Here is a 19,257-nt window from a genome sequence, read left to right as displayed (position 1 = left end):
GTCCATTTCACCTCTGCTACATCTCTGGCCCATTTCACTCTGCACCATCTCTGGTCCATTTCACCTCTGCTACATCTCTGATCCATTTCACCTCTGCTGCATCTCTAGTAGATCCCATCTTTGCAGCATCTCTCCAATACACCCCCCTCTCTCCTCTGATGCTGTCCCCACCCTGGTGCAGATCCCCATCTCCTCACACCTGGACTATTGCAATAGCCACTGGGGGATCTGTCTATCTCAGTCTGTCCTTCCTCCAGTTCATCCTCCAAAGTGATTTCCCTAAAGCATAGGTCTGACCATGTCATCCCTCTACTCAATAACCTCCAGTGGCTCCCTACTGCATCCAGGATCACATATAAAATGTTCTCTTAACCCCGCCCCCTCCTCCCCTTCCAGCCTTCTCACATTTTACTCCCCCCACATCTTCTTCCATTCAGCTACACCAGCCTCCTGGCTATTCCTCAAACAAGACCCTCCATCTCTTGGCTCCAGCATGCCTGGAATACTCTTCCTCCTTCACTCCAACTACTGACTTCAGTGGCTTCAAGTCCCAACTAACATGCTACCTCCTACCTGATCTTCCCTAACTCCCCTGAATTCCAGTGCCTTCTTTCTGCTAATTATTTTCTATTTACCGTATACATAATTTGCTTTGCACGTATTTGTTTGCTTGTTGTCTCCCACATTAGACTGTGAGCTCCTTGAGGGCAGGAACTGTCCTGTGTCTTTTTATATTCCAATATTTACTTAGCACAGGGCCTGGCACATAGTAGGCACTTAATAAGTGTTTAATGAATTGCATGAATTGGCCCAATCCACACCTAAGAAAAAAGATATCCCCTCTACTGTATACCTGGCGAGAGGTCATCCACCCTTTACCAGAAGACCTCTAGAGAGAAGCCTACCACTTCTCAGGGTAGCCTGTTTCACAATGGGACAGACACACCAACTTTCCCCATTGTTCCTCATCCTGCCCTCTGGGACTAAGCAGAGTAAGGCAAATGGGACAGCTGTCTTTGGAGTACTGGAAGGACAACCATGTCCCCCTTTGTCTTCTCAAGGCTAAACCCTCCCAGTTTTCCCAAGCAATCCTCAAATGTCCTGGACTTGGTGCCCTTCCCACTCTGGACAATAACCAGCTCTTCAACATCCTTTCATGGCAAGGCCAACACAACATCAGTGGCCACAGCACCTCCTATGAGGCCAAAGGCCAACACAACATTGGTGGCTGCAACACCTCCCGTGACACCTATGATTCTACAGCCAGTCAACAATGCATATAAAAAATGTTTGCTTCTTTGAATTCTGGGCCTTTGAAGAAAGGCTGTCCTTCCTCACTCTGGGAATATGCAGGACCTGATATTGCTTACTTCTGACTACCAAGTCAGTCAATAAACATTTATTAAGTATCTACTGTGTACTGGGGCAACGTGCTAAGCCTTGGGGATATGAAAGGGGGGAAAAGACAATCCCTGCCCTTAAGGGGTTCACAATCTAATGAGGGAGACAAGTAAACATGTACAGGACAGACTAGAGAAGGAAAACACTAGAATGAAGAGGGGTTGGGGAAGGCTTCTTATAGAAGACAGGATTTTAGTTGGGATTTGAAGGAAGCCCGGGCAGTCAGCAGCGGGAGTAGAGACGGGAGGGACACCCAGACGTCCAGGTCTGGGTGACAGCCAGAGAGAATGCCCAGAGCAGAAAGATGGACCAGGAGGCCGGTGTCACAGGACAGAAAAGAACATATAAGAAAATGAGGTGAGGTGTAAGAAGGCTAGAAGGGCTTTGAAGGCCAAACAGAGCATTTTGTATTTGATCCTGTAGGCCACAGGGAGCCCTAGGGTTTACTGAGTGGGGAAGGGTGACACTGGTTAGACCTGTACTTTGGTGGCTGAGTGGAGGATGGCCTGGAGGCAGGCAGACCCTTTCAAGTTACATAGGCCTGCACCACACATTAACCCCAAGCTATTGCTCATTTGGGCACATTTTTGGCAGATTCTTTAAAGGTGCAAATCTCCAGTCCCCCTGGACTCTTGGGCTAGCTGGGCCTGAGGGATGGGTATCACAGAATTCACCAATGAAGGACATAGATCTCACCCCCACAGGTCAGTCCTGTCCTCACTGGGACTCGGTGTACAGTCTCTGTGATGGAGCAAACGCCCTTCTCGACGAGTCAAGCCCAGCTTCCTGACGCAATCTTCATTCCCTCTATGGACACATGGCTGGAGGGGAGTCTCCTGCGGCATCTCGCCTTTTCTACCCGGCTCAGTCCATTGTGGGCTGAGTCAGATGTGTTCTGTCCGGTCCGGCCATCACCTGCTCGACTGGCCGCTTCAGGACCGTAATGGGGAACCCAGGGAAGGGCTCGCACCGTCCTGGAGGGCAGATAGGGTGTCTGTTCCAGCTTCATTCATGGAGGCCCTTGTGGCCAAGTGCTTCTGTCATCGCGTCTGACTTTACCACGGAGTGGTGGGGGTCCTTGGCTGACAGCTCTCACCACCAGTGGGCAAACTCCACCTCTAGGAAGTTTGTGTAAGAGCGCATTTACACAGCGTTACAAGGTCTTGCAGAGCACTTTACAGTTATCACCTCAATGGATCCTCACAACCACCCTGGGAGGGAGGTGCCAGTATGATGCCCATTTTACAGCTGGGAAAACTGAGGCAGATAGGTCAGGTGACTTACCCAGAGCTAGGGCATGCCTAAGGCTGGATCCAAGCTCAGTCTTCCTGACTCTAGAGTGGTGCCCTCTAGCTGTCTACTGACACAGCCATCGACGGGAATGTTCTTTCCTCCATCCGTTAGGGTCAACCCCTTGTTCTAACAAGTCACACTGGAGGAGCAGCTAGGTGGCGCAGTGGATAGAGCTCTGGCCTCGGAGCCAGGAGGACCTGAGTTCAAATCCAACCTCAGACACTTGACACTTAAAACTGTTTGATCCTGGGCAAGTCACTTAACCCCTACTGCTTCAAAAAGAAAAAAATAAAACAAAATAAAATAAGCCACACTGGAGGTGGCCTTGTCATTTTCTAACGCTGCCATCCCTGCTCTGCTCTCCCATGCCTGTGGCCCGAGGGTCGATGGCTGCCTCAGGAACGACCGTCCAGTCTCGAGAGAATTCTCTCCCTGTCCTGACAGAGGATCACTCTATTTCAGGGGGTGCTCGGACACCTCGGCAGCCAGTCCATGGTCATTCTGTGTCCAGTCTCACCAGGTTCTTCCTAAGCATTCTCTCTCCGCTTTTCCTCTCCAACCATCCATCGGCCAGATCCCCAGCCCGTATTCCGAGACAGCCGCCTTCACAGAGAGCAGGTCGAGTCAGAGAAGACCCAGCTCCTCTTGGAGTCTGTCTGCGTGTTGACCATTGGACAGGGACATGCCCTGGGCCAAGCACCACCAGCTCAGGTGACGGCTTCAGACTGCTGCCCACAGCCACGCCACGGAGGCATCTGGGAAGCAGGATGTTGTCAGCAGCAGACACATACAAACACACAAGTTATTTTCTTGGCTGAGCTGACCCGGGAAGGGTCCAGGCCGACCGCAGAGCAGCACAAAGCCAAGGAACGACACAGAGCCGTCAGGGAGGTCCCCATTTGTGGAATGTTTGTTGTCCAGGGCAGGGAAGCCGAGCTGCTGAGAACATGTGGCCAAGCAGTGCTGACCACTCCTCAGTAGCGTGGCCACAGATAGCTGCCCGGTGCTCAAGTGGGAGAGCAATGACCAGACCCCATTGGGAAGGGACCTGCGTCCGTGCCGACACACATCGGCCTGCCTGGCAGAAGTAAGCGATGCAACTAAAGCCACTGGCATCCGTGTCATGGCAGCCTCACCTCTTCCCCTTCTAAGCAGAGAATGGCTCTCGGGGCTGTCGTAAAGCTCCCTAGCACAGGCCCACAGGAGACTGGGACCCTGACTCCTCACACCCCACCCTGGGCCTCACTGAGTCAATGCCCCTGCCCTGGGTTCCCTCTCCTCCCTCGACCCAAGACTTCTCCCTGGGCAGCTGACAACCATGCATCGCCAGACCTGGGCTCCACGCGGCTGCCGCCATGGGCCACCTTCTCTCTTCTTCCTCCCCTTCCCCTCAGAACTCCATCTCCCTCCTCCTCCTCCTCCCCTGCTCTCTCCAGGCTCTGTCTCCTGGGCTGGATCCTCCTCCAGGTCATGCTCACTAACTGTGGGGGCCCCCATAGCTAGGAAGTCATCATGCAGGTGACACTAGGATCTATTGCTCTGGTCTTGGCTCCCTCCCACCTTCAATTCTGTGTAGCCAAATTCCACCCATCCAATACAAAACCTCCCCTCTTCCTGCCAAGGGTCACCCCAATGGTTCAGAATCTCAGCGCTGACCAATCAGCTGCCAGATGCTGCTTCTCTGCCACCCCTCCCTTCTCCCCGTCCACTGGCTGCATGCTCTGCCGTCACGTCTTCTCCAGTCTCTCCCGGATGCACCTAGCCCTGCTACTGTTGCCCAGTGCAGAGATCTGACCACGCCGCTCCCTAATCAACTCCACTGAGTACAGGCTGCTTCTGGGGGAAAAGCGACCCTGCTCTGAAGCTTTCAAGACATCCTACCTCATCCCAACCAATCTGCCCAGGCTCAATGGACCTCCTTCCCACATTCTGCAATGCAGCCCACCTGGCCTTCTCTTGGCTCTTCTCATGCCACACTTCGTTTCCCACCCTGGCACATATTCCTTCTCTCTTTCCACCTCCTAGAGTAGGGACTCTTCTCAGAACGCGGCTAAAGCTCCTCCTGATCCTCCCACTTGTTTGTGCTCCCAAGTTTCTTTGAACATTTTCTGCATTTACTCTGTCCATACTTTTATAGAGGAGGCAGAACTGGACCCTGGGGCCATCATGAGACCATCAGCCATCATGGCTACTATTGCTCTGGCCACTCTCAACACCACCCAGGCACAGGGAAGTGGCTGGGCCTTCTATTCCCCCAGAGGGAAAAGTTGCCCCTGCTGGCCCTGCCTACCCCCCAGTGCCCAGGGAGCAGGCCACAAGAGGACAGGGCAGGGAGCCTGATGGCATCACCAAGGCTACACATTCTCTGCCCTCTGCATGGGCCCCTGTCTTCCCCCCACTTCCCCGGTCTTCCAACACTTTATATCACACACCCCACATCTTCTGTAATTCGGTGACATTGGCCTCCTGGCTGGCTACACAGCCCTCCATCTCCGGACTCTAGGCCTTTGCCCTGGCTGTTCCTCATCTCTACCTCCCAGTGCCAGCTAAAATCCCACCTTCTCCAAGAAGGCTTTCCCACCCCCCTTAATGGCAGATGCCTACCTTCTCTCTGATTAGCCTGTGAGCTCATTTCCCTTCCTAGTAGGGGCTTACTATGTGTTCACTGAGCAACAACCCCACAAGGGGGGTCTGCCTCAATGGTCTCTGAGGCGCCATCACCCAGGGAGGCAGTTCCAAGCCAGGCTTTCACCCCAACTCCTCATCACCTCCACCTGGACTCTTCCAATGACCTCCTGCTGACACAAATCTGACCGGGACACTGGCCCTGAAGCACCTCCACAGCTCCCTATCACCTCCTCCTATGTTTAGTACCATTTCTGCCCACAGGCTGCCAGCAATGCCACCTCTGATGGCCAGGCTTTCTCATTTAGTCTGTCTTTGCCCCTACTGCCCACATACCCCATGGGCATCATTCAAACACTGGGATTTGGTCACCCCAATTACTGCCCCCTGCCAGCTGGGCCCAGGCCCAAGCCATGGTCTCCAGCTCAGAGGGTCCTCAGCCCCCAGCCCTTCTCACACGGAGGGTCTCTGCAGCCCTCACTCACTGGCTGCTAGATGATGACTGGGGGGGGGGGGGGTGTCTCCCTCAGGTACCCTTGGAGCACACACCCAGTGATGCAGGAGTAGCAGCTGAGCTGCCCTGGAGATCTGTGGTCCGTCCCTGGCCCTTTCCTCTGAGATGGATTCTCAGAGTGGGAAGGAAGGTTCCTGAGGAGCCACACCCACTGCTTACAACACCTCAGCCTCCGAGCACACTGCTCCAGTGAGCGACCTCTGCCTGGCTTCAAGCCTCCATTCACACCTCCAAGGGACAGAGTGTGGTTCAGGGAATCTTCTGTTGTCTAGTTAACATCCCCAGTTCCATTGCCCCGCCTCTGCTGTCCCCCTCAGGGCACTCCCCAGCTTGTCCATGTCCTTCCTAGGCTGTGAGGTCTAAAGCCTTAGGGCCCAACATTCCTGACCTTCCAAATCCTGGAAGCTCAGCCACTGGCTCACATAGCCAAAGATCACATCAGCCTTTTGCCACAGATCCCTGTGGCACTCCAATGGAGACCTCCAAACAGGATGATATCCATCTGACTGGATTATCATTTAATCCCCATCTTTCCATCCTTTCCCTGGAAGAACAGTATGAGAAACTTGATGAAACGCTTTGCGGGTTTTAGCATTTTTGACCGTCATGCATCCTTTGGGCAGACTAGGGAACACAATGGACCCCTTCTAAGAATGTTTTCAAATGTACAAAGTAATACACGATTACAAAGAAAATTAGTTAGTTTGAAATATTTATAAAAAATTTTTTAAAGTTGATGGGACCCAGAATGAGGACCAGGCCTCCCCACCCTAGTCTAAGTAAACTCTCAATCAATCAAGCATACATTAAGTGCCAACACAGAAAGACAGTAAAAAAAAATTAGAAGAAAACACTTCTACCCTCAAGGAGCTGACACTCTACCTGGGGAGCCAATCTGTTTGCAAATCATCACGAAAGCATAGAAATGAGAGATGGAGCATTACAGGAAGGAAGGGCATGAGGATCAGTTCAGATGGGTTATACAGTGAGGCGCAGTGGTTCCCTGTAACCAGGCAGGAAGCAAGCCCTCTGAACATCCACTTCTACCTCCAGCATCCCCACTCATCACTAGTCATCCTGTCAGAAAAAGCAGTGAGCCCAGCACGACCTGTGCTTGCTGAGCCAGGCAGGCTAGCTGTCGGCAGTCACCGCTGCCCTTAGCAGAGGTTCACTAGCCAGCTCTTTAATGAGCCATAGGAAAAGTCAAGGTCACTGGCCAATAGGCCACTGATTCTGTTCTCTTCCCTGGTCTGAAAATCAAGACACTCACTCTTCCAATGCTGGGGCGCCATGATCTTTCAACTGACAATGGCTAGACAGGGCGACCTGTTAGTTCTTTCCAGACTTCAGGGTGTCATGCACCTGGGCCAGCGGATGTGAATTTACCTAGGGCAACTCGTAGTCCCTTCCTCACTAATCTCAGGCACAACCTTCCCATCTGCATTTTTTCATTTGGCCGATGAAGCCCACTGTTCTTGCACCAAATAGGTCACCACACGAGCATCACACATCTCACTTGACAAAGGAGCAAAGAAAGGTAAATCGACTTGTCCAGGTTCATACAGTCAAGTGTCAGAGCCAGGACTGAAACAGGCAGGGTGGTATAGTGGACAGAGCACTGGACGTGGAGTCAAGAAGACAATGGGTTCCAATCTCAGCTAAGACACTCACTGAATGATACTAGGCAGGTCACTCAACCACTACCGTCAGCCTATTTCCACCTCTGTGAGATCACCTCTGTACCGCCTGCCTCCCAGGGTCGTCATGACACTCCCACAAGAGTATGTCTGTCACATACGTGAAGCCAGGGCCACTTGTCCATGCCCACCCTGGCCTAGCCTGAGCTACCCTGGTTTTCTGGTCAATGTGTGAATCAAACAACCCTAGAGTGGAGAAGTCTTAAGCCCTAATGCCCCAGAAAAGGGATGTGGCCGGCCTGAGGACACCCAGCCTACAAAGTCTGGACTCCTTAACTCAGGCATCCTGATTGATTTTCACAGCTAAGCTAAACACAGGAAGTCCTGGCTTCCTTCTTAAGCTAGGCTTTGGTCCATGCACTCACAGAAGCCACTTCTAATCTTCATTCACTACCCTGTGGTGTGCAAACATAAGACCTAAGGCAAAGCCCTTTCTTCAAAGACCCCCATGACCCTCTTCTCTCTCCAGACACTGAGAGTTCACTTCATAATTCTGCTCAAACTTCAGGGCTGCTCCCGAGACCTCATGCATGCAGGCCCAGCTTCCCAGCCTCCCACAGGCCCTGCAGAGTCCCCAGGCAGCCAACAGGAGCCCAGGATTCACTCCCAGAGGTTCCCTGGTTGGCTGCTCTTTCTCCGCAGATCCCCCTTCTCAGCCTTGACAAGCAGCATGGAGGCAGACGTCTGAGCGGACACCTGCATCCCAGGAGAGGAAGTCAAGGACAAATACCATCTCTTAAGGCCCTTCCAATCCTGACAGCTTCCAGAGAAGCAGTTGGTTCGATGACTTCTAATCCCTGGGGCCACGAGGGGGAGCCACAGTGCCCAAAGCACTGGCCCTGGAGGCAGAAAGGGCTAATTTTATGTGTGGCCATGAAGGGGCACCAGAATGCATAGATCACTGGGTCTGGGCTCAAATCCTGACTGGGTGACCCTGGGCAAGTCACTTAAACAGCATGCCTCAGTTTCCTGAATTGCAAAATGAGAGGATTTAACAATAGCATGAACCTCCTAAGGGTGTTGTGAGAATCAAATGAGATAATAATTACAGAGTACTTAACCCAGTGGCTGGCACATAGTAGGTGCTCAATAAATGCTGCTACCACTACTATTCCTACTGCTGCTGCTGCTGCTGCAACTACTTTTGGAGTTGTCTGGTGAGACAAGCATTCTCAGACCCAAAGGAAGACCAGTCGACCCACAGCTGACACCCCAGGAACACCTCTGCCGTGCCCGTGGGGATGGGAATCCCTATGACTCCCCAAACACTGGCCCCCAGCCCCCAGGGAGGAGGAGGAAGGTGGGCCAAGGCAGCAGCAAGGTCCCCTCCCACCCCAAGACCCCTGCGACCCCCGTGATCCCCACAACCTCCATGATCCCCATGATCTCATGACCTATGTGATCCCCACGACCCCTGTGACCCCCCACAACCCCTGTGACCCCTGCAATCCCCACAATCCTCATGATCCCCACAATCCTTGAGACCCCCACAACCCCTGTGACCCCCATGATTCCCAGTGATCCCTGCGACCTCCATGATCCTCACAACCCCATGACCCCACAACCCCTGCTACCCTATGATCCCCATAACCTCACTGATCCCTGTGATCCCCATGACCCGAGGTCCTCATGACCCCACAACCCCGGTGACCCCACAACCCCTGTGACCCCCATAATCCCTGTGACTCCCATGACCCCTGAGGCCCTCATGACCCCCACGATCCCTGTGACCCCCACACCCTGAGATCCCATGAGCTCATGCACTCACTCTCCAAGTCGGAGATGACGAGGTTGTCATGGAGTTTCACGGCCCGGTGCTGCTCCACCTCATCCTCCAGCTCAAAGATGGTCTCCTTCATGTCTCCTCGCTCTGTCTCTTTCTCCTCCAGCTCAGAGCGCAGCTTCTCCAAGGCCATGTTCAGCTCTCCCATCTTCTTCTGGGCTTCTTCTTGGAAGCCTCCATACTCCTCCTGGACCTACAGCCAAGAAACGTGGGGAGGCAGTGGCCTGGGGCTCACAAGAGTGACCCCTCTGCAGAACGAGGACCCGAGGATTCCTTTCTGATGTCCCCAACCTGAAGATTAGAGGGCCCGCGGGCTAAAGGCCAGCGAGGGCCCAAGGTTGCAGCCTGATGGGAGCGAGCAGGCGCCAAGAAGAGTAGAAAAGTGAGGAAAGTCGAGGCACCAGGGATCTGCTCATCGGGCCTGAGAGAAGGCCCTTCAAGGAGAGAGACACACCTGCCAAAGCAGGTCTAAAACCGACCCAGGCCATTTCTGCCATTACTCCACAATGAGATCCGAAGAGGCCACTAGGTGGGGCTGAGCACCAGGCCCCACCCCTCCAGCCCCACTCTCTCACAGAGGAGGGGCCCTGGCACCCCGCCTGACCGAAGCAGCCTAGCAATGCCTCGGCAGACTCCGGCAAGGGCCCGGACCAACAGGTTAGCCTAGACCCAAGCATTGTGCACACAGAGTTCTGAGGGGCCAGGGGGCTGATTACTGGGAGATGAGGGTTACAGAAAAATCAAGGGCAGAGCATCCCCACTCCCACAGGCCCACCCGGGGAGCATGCCAAGCCCAAGTGGGAGCTAAGCAGTCAGCCTGAGACCCAGGGTTAGCAGGGCAGAGTGATCATCAGCTCAGTGTGATTATCAGATCACTGGTGAAATGAGGAGAAGACCACCAATACCCTGCTGACTCCAGACCCCAGAGCATGCCCTCTGACCACAGACGTCCCAACCCAGAGTTCTACCCTAGGCCCTCCTCTCTTCTCCCTCTACACTACTTCACTTGGGGATCTCATCACTTCCCTTGGATTCAATAATCATCTTTATGCTGATTCTCAAATTTCCCCATCCTGGTCCAATCTCTCTGCTGATCTCCATTCTCACATCTCCAACTGCCTTTCAGACATCTCAAATTGGATGTCCTGTAGACATCTAAAACATACCATGTCCAAAACAGAACTCATTATCTTTCCCCCTAAACTCTCCCTGCTCCACCTTCTCTATTGCCATTGAGTGCAATACCCTCCCCCTACCCAGTCCCTCAGGCTTCAACACAGAAGTCACTCTGGTCTCCTCACTCTCTCACCCTCCCCAAAGCCAATAAGTTGCCAAGGTGTGTCCACTAGACATTTGCAGCACCTCTGGTCCATTTCACCTCCGCGCCTCTGGTCCATTTCACCTTTGCTGCATCTCTGGCCAATTTTGTCTCTGGTCCATTTCACCTCTGCTGCATCTCTGGCCAATTTTACCTCTGCTGCACCTCTGGTCCATTTCACCTTTGCTGGTCTCTGGCCAATTCTGCCTCTGGTCCATTTCACCTCTGCTGCGTCTCTGGCCAATTCTGCCTCTGGTCCATTTCACCTCTGCTGCATCTCTGGCCAATTTTACTTCTGTTGCATTTCTGGTCCATTTCACCTCCCCTGCATCTCTGGTCCATTTCACTTCTGCTGCGTCTCTGGCCAATTTTGCCTTTGGTCCATTTCACCTCTGCTGCGTCTCTGACCAATTTTGCCTTTGGTCCATTTCACCTCTGCTGCATCTCTGGCCAATTTTACTTCTGTTGCATCTCTGGTCCATTTCACCTCTGCTGCATCTCTGGTCCATTTCACCTCTGCTGCACCTCTGGCCAATTTTACTTCTGTTGCATCTCTGGTCCATTTCACCTCCGCTGCATCTCTGGTCCATTTCACCTTTGCAGCATTTCTGGCCAATTTTACCTCTGCTGCACCTCTGGTCCATTTCACCTCCACCTCTGCAGCATCTCTTCAATATGCCCCCTTCTCTTCTCTGATACTGCCCCCACCTTGGTACAGACTCTCATTGCCTCACACCTGGTCTGTAAAACCTGCTGGCGGGGGGGGGGGGGGGGGCGGCCGCTCTCCAACCCCCCCCCCCCCCCCCCCCCCCCCCCCTCCCCCCCCCCCACGTGCCCCCCCCCGAGGTGTTGAAAACCCGGGGGGGGGGGGGGGGGGGGTGTCTGTCTGTCTCAAATCTCTCCCCCTCTCCAGTCCATCCTCCATTCAGCCTCCAAAGTGATCACCCTAAAGCACAGGTCTGATCACTTCAGTCAATAAACTCCAGTGCCTCCCTACCACCTCCAGGATCAAATACAAAATGCTGTTTGACATTTAAAGCCCTACTTGACCTGCTCCCTTCTACCTTTTCAGTCTTATGATGCCTCATTTCTCCTCCCCACCACGCACACTCTCTTCCATCCAGTGACACCAGCCTCCTGGCTGTGTCCATCTCTCAGTTTCAGGCATTCTCTCTAACTGTCCCCCCACCTGGAACACTCTCCCTCCTCAGCTCTCACCACTGACTGACCACCATGGCTTCCTTTAAGTCCCAACTAAAAAGCCACCTTCTACAGGAAGCTTTCCCTGCTTCTTCTTAATGCTAGGGCCTTCCCTCCATTAATTATTTTTTATTTATCCTGTATAAAGCTTGTTTCGAATCTATTTGTATACACATTGTCTCCCCCATTAGACACTGAGCTTCTCAGTCTTTTGCCTCTTTTTGTATTCCCAGTACCTAGCATAGGGCCTGGTACACAGTAGGTGTTCAATCCCTTCTGTCACCATTGCTATCTCTTCCTTTAGACATCTCACGGGTCAACTCCCGAGCCTGTCTCCCCTCCCGCCTTGGGCTGCCGCCTACCTTGGCGATGGCGTCCTGCAGACGGGCAATGTCGGCCCGGGCATGGTTCAGGTCCTCCTGCAGGCTGCTAGCTAGGGCCTCGGCCTTGTCCTTTTCCAGGCGCACGCCATCCAAGAGGTCCTGGATGTCCGACTTGTCCCCCGCACTGTGGAGGGAGTAGAGCTCGGCCACGCGCTGCTTCTCACTCTCAAGCTGGGCGCGCAGGCGGCCCAGCTCCAGCTGGTCTCCGGCCACAGTGGCCTGGTGCTGCTCGAGGGCAGCGGCCAGGGAGGCACTGTTCTTCTGCTCGGCCTCCAGGGCACGCTCCATGTGGAGGTTGCGCTCCTTGAGGACACCAATGAGCTCCTGCGCGTCCTTGTTGTCCTGCTCAGCCATCTGCAGGGCAGCGCTGAGGTGCTGCTGCACGCCCAGCAGCTGCTCGCGCTCAAAGCGTGCGCTCTCCGCCAGCTCCAGGAAGCGCTGCTCAAGCTCCAGGTAGCGGCCGCTCTTGACATCCTCGTCGAGCACGTAGGCGACGTGGTGCTCGTCAAGCAGCGAGCGCAGGTACTCGAGCTGGCGGCCCAGGAGCTCAAGGCGCTCGCTCTGCTGGCACAGAGACTGCAGCAGCAGCAGCCTCTCCTCGCCCAAGCGCTCGTTCTCACCTCCCAGCTCCTGTGAGATCTGCTGCAGGTCGGCCAGCTCCTGCAGCGTGGCCTGCAGCTCCTCGGACGTGCTGTGCTGGTTCTCCTCCATCTGCTGCAGACGCTCCGTCAGGCACGCCACCGAGGCCGCCTCGCCCTGCTCCTGCGTCCCCCGCCGCCGCCGCCCACAGCCCCGCAGACCCTCGGCTTCCGAGCACGAGGACGAGGCCGACGGGGAGCGTGAGGAGCCCCGCGCATCCAAGGCATCGTCGCTCGACGTCAGCGGCTGGTACACCTCGCTGCACTCGCTGTCCAGGTTGTCCAGGGACGTGCTCTGCGGGCGGCCCATGGGCGCCGGCTCATCTGGGCTCAGCAGGTCCTCCAGGGAGCCCTGGGCCGAGCCCTCGGCCGACGAGGCCAGCGTGCCACCGCCTCCGTCACTGGGGCTGCCACTCGCCAACGCCGCCGGCACCATCACGTCAGGGCTCAAGGACTGGCAGCCAAACAGCTTCTCGGGCTGGTCGAGCCCCTGCTCCAGTGAGAAGCCCAGGGCGTTCAAGCGGTCCTTAAGCATCCGGTTCTCGTTCTTCAGCTGGCTGAGTTTCTGGTGGACGGTGGCGTTCTGGTCCTGGAGCTGCAGCAAGGTGGACTCCACGTGGGCCGCACCCTCCGGGGGCTCCTCGCGCAGCCCCAGCTGCCCCCGCATGTCCCGCAGCTCGTTCTGCAGGCGGAGGATCTCCACGTCCTTGGCGCTGGCCAGCCCCAGCAGGTCCTGCACCTTGGCCTCCAGGGCCGCCTTGTTGCTGATCTGGTTGTCTGACTTGGACTTGCTCATGCGCACATCGGTCTCGGCGCTCCCGCGGCTACGGGAGCGCTTGGTCGGTGCCAGGATGGAGTCGCCAGGGCCCTGGCCCGTGGCGGGCACCCTCTTGCTCAGGCTCAGACGAGACCGCTCCCGCAGCCGTTCGCGGGCGGAGCTGGACTCTTTGCTCCCAGCAGACGTGTTTCTTTTGGAGCTCGTGCCTGTGGGATACAGAAAAAACAAGCCTTCACCCCACGTCACGGCCCACGTGACCCCCAACTCCAAGGAGCGCTGTGGCCTTTGGTGTGTGACTCCTTCCCCCACCAAGAAAGCCCTGAAGGGTGAAAGGATTCAGCTTCCAAAGCCGGGCCCTGTGGGCACTCATGGGTCGAGGAGCCAGCACAGCCTTGCGTCGGAGGGCCTTTTGGGGAGGAGGCCGTGGGGCACCAGGGACAGTCACGGGCAAGGCTCGGCACCCTCTCCCCCCAGGGAGCAGAGCCTCAGTGCTCAGCACACCTGGCTTGGAGCCAGGTATGTGCAGGGCGGGGGGGTTCACAGAGGCTCCCGCAGCCGGACTGGACAGACACCGCTCAGCTTCTTCAGTTTCCTCCTCTGTGAAATTAGGGTCAGGTACTGGGCAGGATGAGCTCTGAGCTCCCCACCAGGTCTAAACCGAGGGTCCTTGAGAGAAGCCAGACCCCAAGCCCACCTGGAGCAGGGGGTGGAGTTCTGGGCTCCACAGACAGCCTCCAAGAGAGGACTCGACACCATGTCACCAGAGTTCAGGGCCACTCATGGGGCTCGGGTCGGGGGAGGGCGCACTGCCTTCTGTCCCGCCAAGGGCGGTCAATGGGCCTCGATGTGGCCTTGTTCTCACCGACTACAAAGAGGAGAACCGAGGCCAAAGGAGGCTGAGCTGAGCTGGACAGAAAAACGAATTCCCTAATCAGAGACATTCAAGAACGGACGCAGCTGCCTGGAAAGGTGGGGAGCTTCCTGCCCCTTCCTACTCAACGCAGGAATGCCGCTGAGGCTGGGGGCCTAAGACCCAACAGCTCCTGCCAACCCAAGGAAGCTCAGAAGATCAGCCAGGCCGTGCCAGTGCCCAGGGCCAAAGGGCAGAGGGAGGACAGGGACTCAACAGGCCGCCCTCAGGACAACAAGGACAGAGGGACAGGTGCGGCCTGCCTCCAGGGCTTGGCTCGCCTCCCGGGGAAAGGCCTCAGACAGTCTGGAATCTGACCCCAGATTTCTGGGAGTGCCTCCTGGCACGCCGGGCTAGACTGGACCCCCAAGCCAGAGGCAGCCAGCGTACCTTCACAAACAAGGGAATGACGAAGGATACGCTCTTTGGGGAGGCCCATCTGATAACCACAGGTCAACTGAACATAAGGGAGTGAGGGGGAGAGCGGTGAGGAAGCCAGGAGGGGCAAGGGAGGGTCCGGGGGACCAGGCCTGGGCTAAGGCTAAGGTAAAGAAGCCCAAGAAAGGAATCCTCCAGGGACGACTCGGCACTCGACGGACAAGGGGAAGGGGACGAGGAGAGACGACGCGCCTGCCCGCTCCCCCGTGGCCAGCCCCGTCATTCACCCACAGACGGGCCCTCGTGGAAGGAGAAAGGGCAGAACTGGCCAAGGACGAATCCCCAGGCATGAGGTAGGCAGCACAAAGCAGGCAGGGGAGGGACCGTGAGACAAGGTCTCGGTGTGCCGGGGTGGAGGCAGGGGAGAAGAGCAGAGGCCCAGGCAGGGGCTCCAGGGCCCAGCTCCTCTTGCGGTCCTCGCCCCGTCTGAGAGGAAGAGCGGCAGTGGCCAGGGAGCAAGGGGAGGATGGGGAGACTGAGAGCACCGGGCCGCAGCAAGCCCCTGGCGCTGGCCCAGACATCCGGGACTCCAGAACTTTCTAGAGCAGAAGCAGCTACTCAGGGCCCAGGGCTTGGGGCAGGGGCTTACCCAGAGAAGTAAACCCAAAGGCACTCGGGGGCCAGAGGAGGGTACAGCCTAGGCAAGCACCCAGAGGCAGAAGAGGGAACCAGTTGTGGGCTGCGATGCCAGGCAGAAGGGTGGGCACCGGGTGGGCAGTGAAAGATGCAGGAACATCAGTGGGGCGAAGGGCCTGAACGGGGAGACCAGGCAGGCCAGGCAGGCCAAAGTGGCCCTTAGGGAATGTGAGACAAGGTGTCAGTGTGCTGGGATGGAGGCAGGGGACTTAAGGAAGGCCAGCCAAGAAGATGGGCAGGCTGGGGGCCCAAGTTCGGGGTGGGGGGGAACCTGCCTCTCCACCCACCAAGCCCAGGCTGTGGACTGCCACACCCAGGCCCTGGGGCTGCGGAGGGCAGGGAAGGCCCAACATGCTCAGGACCTGTGCTGGGCTTGGCCTTGCTCTCCACAGCGCTCGCGGCGAGGACGCTGGAGGCCGAGGCCGCCACCGGGCACGTCTTCTTCCCTTTCATGCTGTTCGTCCCTGGCGCTCCAGCCACGCCGGCCAAGAGGTCATCGTTGCTTTTGGCCTGTGAGAGAGAGCAAACAAGTAACAGTGGCGTATGGGCACAGAAACGCCCCCCTCGGCACTCGGCACCGACGCAGGCTTGGGGGCAAGTCCTGCGGCTGCCCAGCCTCCGCGCCCACATCTGGGAACCAGCCCTAACGCCCCATAACCCACCCCTGCCCGGTGCCTATGGAGCACCAACAAGAGAAAGTCCCGTCTATGGGGATATCCGGAAAACACATGCCCAGCACGCGAGCGAGGGCGAGTGTCACGGACCACACGGGAACAGGCTCGGGGCGCCAAGCCAGAGAAGGAAGCCCAGGCCACGGTCCCGCTCCCTGGAGAACTGCACAGGGCAGTGAGGAGAGGGGAAGAATTAGGGCTGGGGGCCACCCCAGGGAGACGGCCTGGGAAAGGCCTAGAGAAGGGAGGTTGGGCGGGTAGATCAGCGCCTAATCACTGCAGGGGCTGCCTCCTCCTCCAATCTTGGGGAGTTCCAAAGGCCCCCAAAACGGGTCAGGGCCCCTCTCTCCTCCTCCTCCTCCCCCACCTTCATCCTGACCTCAGAGGGTCCCATTCCATCCCATCTCCTCTAAGCAGCGAGGCTGCCCTCGTCTCTCCCTCCTCTTCAGTCTCTCCCAGACCAGTGGACCGTTTTCTACAGCCTGTAGACGTGCCCAGGGCCCCCCGACCCTGAAGACATGTCACCTGGCCCCGCCTCCCCCTCACCCCCATCGTCCTCTCTCTTCTGCCCTAAACTGTGGCTAAACTCCTCCAAGAGGCATCTACAATGGTGCCTCCCTCCACCTCCTTCTCCCCCTCTCATCTTAACCCCTTACAGTCTGGCTTCTGACCCAAGTCTCCAGTGATCTCTTAGCCAATGGCTCTGACTCCTTCACCTCTCTGTAGCCGTGGACACCCTCCTAGACCCTCTCTTCCCCTCATCATCTCTCTCCCGGGTCTCCTCCTCCCCCTCTGACCATCTCAGCCTCCTCGGGCTCCTCTGCTGGATCTTCCTTCAGACCAGACCCTCCGCCCACAGGTGTCCCCCAGGGCTCTGTCCTGGGCCCTCTGCCCTTCTCCCTCTGGGTGATCTCATCAGTCCCCGTGGACCGTATGACCATCTCTGTGCTGGTGACTCTACAATCTGCCTCTCCTGCCTCTCTGCTAATCTCCAATCTCACATCTACACCTGATATCTCCAACTGGACGTCCAGCCAACAGCTTAAACACAACATGTCTAAAACAGAATCCATGGGGCCGCTAGGTGGCGCAGTGGATAGAGCACCGGCCCTGAAGTCGGGAGTACTCGCGTTCAAATCCTGCCTCAGGACCAAACACTTGATACTTACTAGCTGTGTGACTCTGGGCAAGTCACTTAACCCCAAATGCCCAAAACAAACAAACAAAAAAAACAACAGAATCCATGACCTTTCCCCCCAAACCCTGCCCTCTCCTCCCATTCCTATGACTGCTGAGGGCAACACTCCCCCCAGTCCCTCAAGCTCCCAAACTAGGAATGCCTGGCACATAGTAAGCACTACAGAATGCTTAGCAATTATTATGATTGCTCTTATTTTCCAACTCAATGTGCGTGCTTAGAAGCCCTCCTCCTTGGCCCAGGGACCCCACCGGTGGGGACCACCTCACATTAGGCCTCGTGGCTTCTAGATTTCTCCGGAAACATGAACCAGAAATAGACACACTTCCTCCACCCTGCCCCCAATCCCCTGGAAAAAGAGAAATGCTAAATGATGGGCCAATGGACAGGCCCCCAGCGCAGTCAGAAAGTGATTCTCTGAACCAGAGGCCAGCCCAGCAGCCCATTCCCCCATCCCTGTCCGGGGTGCCCCCTTGCAGCCCAGAGGCCCCGGCCACCCAGCCCCTGTCCCACTCCAGCCACCTAATAAGGAGGCAGCCGGCCCCCCAGGCCTGCAGCCAGAGGGAAGGTGTCTTTGGCTCCTCAGGTCCGAGGCAGTCTTCCTTCTGAAGCATTCCCCACTAAGAGGGGCACCAGGCCTGCTTCTGACCCTGTGGAGAACCGAGGCGCTCACCACGGGCAGCGCTGGGCCAGACCGCAGCAGGTTCCCCAAGCCTAGGTCACTGTACCCGAGGCTTCCTACCACACCCATTGAGTGAGCAAAAACCATCAACACTGGAGGTGGTGTGGGAAGACAAGCCCCCTCCACACATGTACACATCACTCTTGGCAGAAGAAAAGAACTGGAAACAAAGCGCAGGTGGCCAAGAGGGTGAGGGTATGTCCAGGGCAGGAGCAGCGAGGCGGCCCCCAGCTCCTCCCCGCTGACCCAGGAGACACACCCGAGAGTCCCCCTGCCCAGCCAGGCACAGCCAGCAACACAGAGGTCTGAGGACCTGGGGGCCAGAGAGGCGCTGGATGCGGGCAGGCTGCAAGAACTGGGCCCCCCACCTCCCAGCCAGGAAGGCCTGAATGGACATTGAGCAGGGTCCCCTGACTCCAAAAGGGCCTGACCAGAGGGCAGCCAGCCCGCAGGCCCACTGCTCTGCCCACTCCAGGGGGGCTCTCCCTGAGACTCTGGAACCACACCAGCCCCAGCATGCAACAAAACAGCAAGCTGCAGCCACCGCCGTACAAAGTCAAGAGGGGGCCTGGAAGGGCTGCCACCCAGAGGAACCCCCCACGGCAGCAGGGGCCGCACAGGGCTCGGCCCACGGGCAGCCGGAATTAACGCTCCCTCCGCATGCTCGTGAAAGGCGTGTTTGCAGACACAGGAAGAGAACCAGCCACAAGGTGTCCAGAGCAAAGAGAAGGCCAGAGAAGTGACCCCCAAGGAAGGACGGCCGGCCGGCGGGGGAGGAGCCCCATCAGATCAGAGGCAGCCTTGGAGCGGGACTGAGGGGGATGAGAGGAGGGGAGGGGGGAGGACCTTGGGGAAGAGGGGAGGGGGGGAGGGGAGGGGGTGAGAGAGGGCAGGGGAGAGGGTGGGGACTGGGGAGGAAGAGAGGGAACACACACACACACACACACTCACACACACATACACTACACTCACACTATACACACATACACTATACACACGCTACACACACTACACACACACTCACACTACACACACTACATACACTACACACACACTCACACTACACACACTATATACACACTCACACACACT

The 19,257-nt window shown here is 56.7% G+C and overlaps 1 protein-coding gene across 2 annotated transcripts in view; it reads right to left on the bottom strand.

Moving 5' to 3' along the window:
• Positions 1 to 19,257, bottom strand: part of SPECC1L (sperm antigen with calponin homology and coiled-coil domains 1 like) — a 47,796-nt gene that overhangs the window by 24,703 nt on the left and 3,836 nt on the right. For both annotated transcript variants that reach the window (XM_027845619.1, XM_027845620.1), the window contains 3 exons: positions 15,977 to 16,124; positions 12,194 to 13,836; positions 9,299 to 9,506 (listed from right to left, as the gene is read on the bottom strand). In XM_027845619.1, the coding sequence (XP_027701420.1) occupies positions 9,299 to 9,506; positions 12,194 to 13,836; positions 15,977 to 16,124 (1,999 nt within the window). The remainder of the gene's footprint in view (positions 1 to 9,298; positions 9,507 to 12,193; positions 13,837 to 15,976; positions 16,125 to 19,257) is intronic.

Source organism: Vombatus ursinus, unplaced genomic scaffold (genome assembly GCF_900497805.2).
Source record: "Vombatus ursinus unplaced genomic scaffold, bare-nosed wombat genome assembly UNPS02015012.1, whole genome shotgun sequence".
Lineage (NCBI taxonomy): Eukaryota > Metazoa > Chordata > Mammalia > Diprotodontia > Vombatidae > Vombatus > Vombatus ursinus.
This window is presented reverse-complemented; position numbering and strand designations above follow the sequence as displayed.